Here is a 6,619-nt window from a genome sequence, read left to right as displayed (position 1 = left end):
TAAGCTACTAAAAATCTTTAAAATGTACAATTTAAACAAAATTCTCTAACAAAACTTAGCTATATACTAATTTTCAAGGAGGGTTTGATATCGTGGAATGCTCATCAACAAAGTATTTTAAGGACTGCTCTTAATGAATCACCTCTAATTAATTTTCTATATTAAATAAAATAAAATAAAAGCATTATTATAGAAATCAAGAAACACCTTTAAAGAGAACCAAAATAAAAAGGGAGAACTCTAATCCAACACAAAAATAGTACAAAATAATATATTGTAAAAGTGGGAATATAATATTGGCACTAGCAGGGACGTAGAAAGTTGGGCACTTGTTGTGCTTTGGGAGTTGGAGAAAGACTAGTCTTATTGAGGCTCTCTATAATTCCAAATGAATTTTATTTATATCTTGGTCTATTTTTTCCATACTTCTTCAAGATGAAGTTGTTTAAAAATTTAAAACTTTCTTGCCTATTGACATTTCTTTAGACAAGAACATACAATATGATGGTAACTTGTGGGCCTCTTATGTGAGAGTTCTTGGGTTTGAGTATACTTGAGCTTGATACATAATGATTAATTAGTTTTAACAAATAATAATTAATTTAGAATTCAATCTATTATTTATCAAAAAAATAATATTTGATGATCTTGTTGTTTTTAGTGTAGGAAGTCCTCATTATTTTATTGTGCCCAACTTCTATTTCCACTCATATATCCAAATTGTATGAGATGATGACCCTTTCCCTATTTATCTAATAAAAAACAAAAACAATATAAAACATAACTAAAATACCATAATTAATTTAAATTAATATTTTAGCTCCATAAAACTTGTCTTTCAATTTTTTTTGAATCAATATTCTTAATATTTATTTATTTTTATCCATAGATTTAACAATTTTATGAAGTCCTTATTGATACAAACCAATAAAAAGTTCCAGCTACCTCGTATAGCTGTTATTCTTTGTAAATTTGAGGTAAAGTGCATTTAGCCCTCTTCGTCTAATCCAGTCAAACAAGCGAAGGCACCAAAGTAGACTTGACTATTTTAATGAACATGAAGACTATTCAACTCTTTTCCTCTAATCCAGTCAAACAAGTAACGACGTCACTCATGCTTAATCATGTTTCGTTCGGTCAAGCCAAGCCTCCCAGAAGGCCGCCTTCTAGAAGCCCTGAACTAAAGTCGAACACAGGAATATCGTGCTAAAAATGAAGACGACTTTCCACCCACATCAATCTACCTGGTATGTTCGTTGATTCCTAATAAACGAAGGTCTATTTAGGCATTACAACGCCTGAAATACTTCACATTTATTCTGATTGCTTCAGAAAAAACTCGAAGCATACATGAATACCCAAATACCTTTTTCTGATCAATAAGAGGTTGAGTATTGAAATTATCAGATTTGTTGAGTACCCAAATAACTTATCTTCTCAATTGGAGTTTCAGGATTGAAATTATCAGATTTGATTATCTCCCTAGTTAGAGTTTCAGTATTGAAATTATCAGATTTGATTGAGTACCCGAAAACCCTGACCTATTAATTCAGTTTTTTATCCGAACAAATTAGGGAAAGAGCAGAATGAACGGTCTGGCATCAGGCGGCCCTCTCGTGCAGTCCGGCACGACAAACCGCCGAGTGAGAATTAATGTCGGCGGGAAAATCTTCGAGAGCACTACCGCTACCCTTCAATCGGCCGGCAAGTCATCTCTTTTGGCAAGATCCGCTCCGAGTCTGCCCTCAGACTCCGTCGAGATCTTTTTTGATCGCGACCCACGGCCCTTCGCCCTTCTCCTTGCCCTACTCCGTACGGGAAAATTGCCCGGGGCATCGAAATCATTTGACCTAGATGCCTTGATAGAGGAGGCTGAATACTATGGCATCGTGGATCAACTTAGGGCTGCCATGGCCCCATCGACTTTGGATGGCCTTGATCTGGATAGGGTTCAGATGGTAGTTTCCAATGGGCGGGATTTCCCCTCGGCCTTGAGTGCAGGGGCTGATGGGTCACTATGGGTTGGACATGGGGCCAAAATTACGGCTTATGATTGGGCTCTTAGGAAGCAGACCACTACGCTTACAGAACTAGACAGTATCCATTGCCTGCACAGGCTTTCTGACAGCCGATCAGCAGTTGGGTCCAAGGTAAATTGATTTTTAAATGTATTTTCAGTTCAATTTCGCGTTTTTAAGCTTTTGAATTCGGGATTCGCTACTTTCAATTGTAATTTGTATCACGGATTTGTCAGTCAGTTCGTCTTGGGGTGATCCCAATTGATTCGCATATATTTAGTCTCCTTTGATAGATCTTTTCTTAAATTGGGGAATTGCCTATCTTGTACTAGAGATGCACAAATTGATTAATTTATTTATCGTATTTTATTTCCAATGTTCAATAATGAAAACAATATCTAGAATCAACTGTTCAGATATACTTTTAGCAACTGGAAAATTGGTAGATTCAGCATTCCTAATAGTTCAGTTGAGAAACTGTCTATCCCACTTTCCAGCGGTAAGTGTGAAACTATCTATCCGGCTTTTTAGATGCATTTATTAACGATGTACATTTTATAATTGGGAATTTGCTGATTCAGCAATCTAGATGGTCTATTGAGAAAGTTGTCTATCTCTCTTTCCAGTACTAATGGGATACTCTGTTCGTCCTTCTTGCAAGATACATTAGTTGAAGGCCTAGAGTTTCATTACAATCAAATTGCAGTGCATCTGTTATTTTCGTAGCAAATATTTTAGGTTCATTGAGAATGTTGGCTAGATTGGTCCTCTCAAGAATGGTGGAAATGAAGTCCTTAAATTGCACTAGTTATTTCTAAGATTCTTATTGTTTTTAGATGAATTCCTTGAACATTGAGTAGCAACGAGGCCTTTCCGAATGCAAAATTGCATAGAAAATGTTGGATAGGTGGTTTCAAGGATCCTAGCTAAGCAGCTCCTATAATTGCTTTTTGTTTTTTAGAAGATTTTTTCTGATTTTAGCTTTTAAGTGATCTCTTAAGCTCTGTTCGATGTACACATATGTTTCTCTGAGTCTATGCCACGTGTTAGAAGACTGCACCGAAGTGCATATAGATACTGTAATACAGTGCTTAAAGATGTTTCTGAGGCAGACTGTTAGTTTGATTGTCAAGATTCAGAGCAGGAGATCTGATCTGAAAAGGACTATAGAGTTAGTATAAAACTTAGGCTCATGGTCCCTTAGACCGATAGTCTCGTAGATTAGTATAAAACTTTGACTCGTGATCCTCTAGACCGATAGTCTCGTAGACATCATTAAAATCTCCATTCATTATCTTTCAGAATATTGCTTCAGTTTTAAATGATTTCCTCTAACTTATGTGATTGAATGAAGCAATTTCCTTTAATTACAGTACTTGATTAGAAGATTGTCACAGTTATAAAATAGGTTCCCCATCATTCAAAGTGTATTTGAACTCTTCCATACGATGCTGAATTGTGCATCTGGCAAGCATGCTAGGCAAACTGCATTACTTGATTGGACTATTGCTTCATTTGCGAAATGAGTTCTTCTAGCTTATTTGATTAGATGCATTGTATTTTCACCTCTTTCTACATGGTACTTAAGGTGCAGGTGGAATGCTTACTAACATAAATAGTAATACATTACTTCTATAGAAGATTCTAGACTTTTATTTCTGTGACTCTGTGTCATTTGTTAAAAGATTGCAGTGAAGATCACCTGGATACTCTGGTGAGGCACTCAAAGGTGCATGTAGAATGCATCACCTTAAGAAGATTGTTCCAGTGTTAATTGAGTTCCACTAGCATTCTTTGATTGGATGAAATTATTTCCTTGAATTGCACTGCTTGATTAGAAGATTTTCTCCTATTATTTGAAGTGCATGTACTCTTTTCCATACAGTATTAGGTACATCTAGAATGTTTGCTAGGTAGGCTCCATTACTAAGCTAAAATAAATGCAGTTTTCCTATCTGGATGCAAATGATGTGACGCATAGACAGTGCTTGTTTGTTTGTGTTGATTTTGGACTTTTAAAAAGATTTTATGTACAACATTATGACTCGATATATTTGTGCACTTGCTTCTACAGGATTTCCCAGGACTTCACATCTATGACACGATGAATGGCACACAGGTGAAGAGCATATCCTGGTCTGACCGTAATGATACTCGTATATATCGAACATGTGTTCAGTCAGTTGCCTCGTCAGTATCAGCAATTTTTGCTAGCTTTGAGACTGGGCAGCACACAGACAACACAATTCTCATGGTCGACAAAGAAAATCTCCAAATCGTGAAGGTAGATATTGAAAATTTACAATTTAATCCTTACACTTGTATTTATCGCTAGGCAATCCACAAAGCACATAAGCACCATGAAAGTGATGCCGGGTAATTTTAGAATTCGCAAGAAGGATCCTATAACTTGGCTCTTTGATCATCATAATTGGATGCATTTATGACTATATGCTTCCCAGCCTATGATTGCCTTAGTAACTATACGATGTTGTTCCTCCGCTTTAAAATTGTTGTTCTCCTTTTCACGCAATTCTTGAAATGCAGGAAATTGGCCGAGAAAATGGACGTTCAGCACATTCAAAAGTGGCCACTAAATTGATGTACCTGGGTTCTAAAGACCTGCTCATGGCTACTGGTGTACATGGTGGGACGTTTGGTTACAGCAGCTACATACGGCTCTGGGATGTGAGGGCCGATAAAATTGTATGGGAATGGAAAGAGCCAAATTCAAATGTAGACCCGAGGGTCATGGAACGCGACTGCTTTGCAGATGTGACATACAATGAAGATTTAGCTGGTATTTTTAAGGTGAGTGTGATGACGGGGAAGTTAGCTATGGCTGACCTTAGGCACTTGAAGTCCCAGGACCCGTGGATGCATATGACTGAAGCTAATCCTTCCCTGGCAGTTAGTGAAGGGAGGCCAGATGTTAACCTGTTGGGCTATGGAAAACAGATATTCTGTAGTAGAGGTGGGGATTTGGAAGTATGGTCTGAGATTCCTTTAGCAGCTGCCAGTGTGGGTTTGAATGAGAAAGAGTATTGGGAGACCTCATTCAGGAGGAATTTCATTGAACATAGCCGAAGACATACCGGGCAGGAAGTTATGGCCCTTGCTGCGGGTGGGGATAGGCTTTTTGTGTCTAGGGCAGAGATGCAGGGGGTTGAAGTTTGGGAGACTCACCGACTGGCCTCTTCAGATGTTGCCTTGTAGAGAATCCTGGATAGGAAGGATGCATTCTCCATAACGTGTTTCTATATTTCCCCTATACTTCGGTAATTTCTGGCTATTCTTTGTTTTGGATGCTTAAGAACCCACTCATTTGGGCTGCACTGCCATGTTTAAGTTTGGACATGGTGTGGCTTATGGAAGGTTTGGGTTAGTCTCTTTTCCTTCAAATTCATCCACAACTTGCACCATCATTACAGTTGGGAATGCCACAGTAAAATGAAACCTTGAACCTGTTTTGGATGCTTGAAGAAACATATGCCTTTGTACTTTAGTGCTGCCAGGGGCTTGAATAAAATTTCCAAATCAGACGTTACACTTCTTTGGGATGCTTTTTAGAACATTCTCAATGACTGCTTGCAGAACATAGCATGGGCGTAGACCAGCTTATAAGTTGGGCCTGAGAAGATCTATACTGTGAAGATTGTCTTAAAAATTTATTCTCTGATTCAGAAAGCAATGGATCAGGTCAAGCCTCAAGGGTCGTCAAACAAGGCTCTGTTTTGTTTGATCGCTGTGTTGTATTTTCCCTGCAGGGAATTCAGTAATCAAGGCCATAGAAATGGCGTTAAGCATAAAACGTACATAATTTTTTCTCTTTATTTTGTACAGTACTTTCAATTAATTGGAAAAATATTTCTTTAAAATTGTAAGGGCATGTTATAACTACTCATAGACTTTGGGGTCGAGTCTGGAACCTTGATTGCAGGTTAAATTCTAACTGCTTTAGTATTTTATTTTCTCATGTTACCCGGGAATTCGATTTTGGTGCTTCGACTGTGACTTGAGCAATTTTAATATTGTTTGTCATTCCAATCCCAGGAGAATTCCAGTGGATAAATTTCTTTTACAAGCATATGTTAGCTTGTCAATCTTTCCCTTTAAAATCATATTGTTTTAGATAAAAAACATTTTACAAGCATGTCTGTTGAAGCTATGTATTTGACAAAAAAATTCTGAAATTCACTATAATTCCTGTGAATTTTCTCAACTGTGATAACTATTTCCTTCTGTTTTTAAATATTTTTATGCCGTAGTTGTTTCCTATCTGGACTTGAGAAGCTATTTTTAACTATCGACCGATCCCCAATCTTCTTAAGAGAACGGCCATGGAAAAGATCTGCTGCGCTCAATATTTTGGCCCTTCACACATCATTAGGCCGGTACTATGTTACAACCCTTTTTAGCATATGCTAAATAAACAAACTTTTATTTCCACATGGATTAATGTCAGAGAAAAGAATGCTGTTTCCAAAACATGAACTCTATTATGGACCACAGTTTATGCATTTTGTAAAGGAGATAAGGAGATATATTTAGAAACAATGATCTGGGATTGAGGCAATTTGAAAATAAATAGGGGTGGATAT

General features: G+C 37.3%; 1 protein-coding gene across 1 annotated transcript; it reads left to right on the top strand.

The window, feature by feature from the left end:
- Positions 1 to 1,310: 1,310 nt before the first annotated feature.
- LOC149541433 (BTB/POZ domain-containing protein) lies at positions 1,311 to 5,896 on the top strand. Its single transcript, XM_089796696.1, has 3 exons — positions 1,311 to 2,150; positions 4,093 to 4,302; positions 4,566 to 5,896. Exons 1-3 carry the CDS (start codon positions 1,587 to 1,589, stop codon positions 5,232 to 5,234), a joined length of 1,443 nt encoding a protein of 480 aa, XP_089652822.1. The 5' UTR covers positions 1,311 to 1,586; the 3' UTR covers positions 5,235 to 5,896.
- The last annotated feature ends 723 nt before the right edge of the window (positions 5,897 to 6,619 follow it).

Source organism: Cupressus sempervirens, chromosome 8 (genome assembly GCF_028749045.1).
Source record: "Cupressus sempervirens isolate cs-2001-9-10 chromosome 8, ASM2874904v1, whole genome shotgun sequence".
Classification (NCBI taxonomy): domain Eukaryota; kingdom Viridiplantae; phylum Streptophyta; class Pinopsida; order Cupressales; family Cupressaceae; genus Cupressus; species Cupressus sempervirens.
This window is presented reverse-complemented; position numbering and strand designations above follow the sequence as displayed.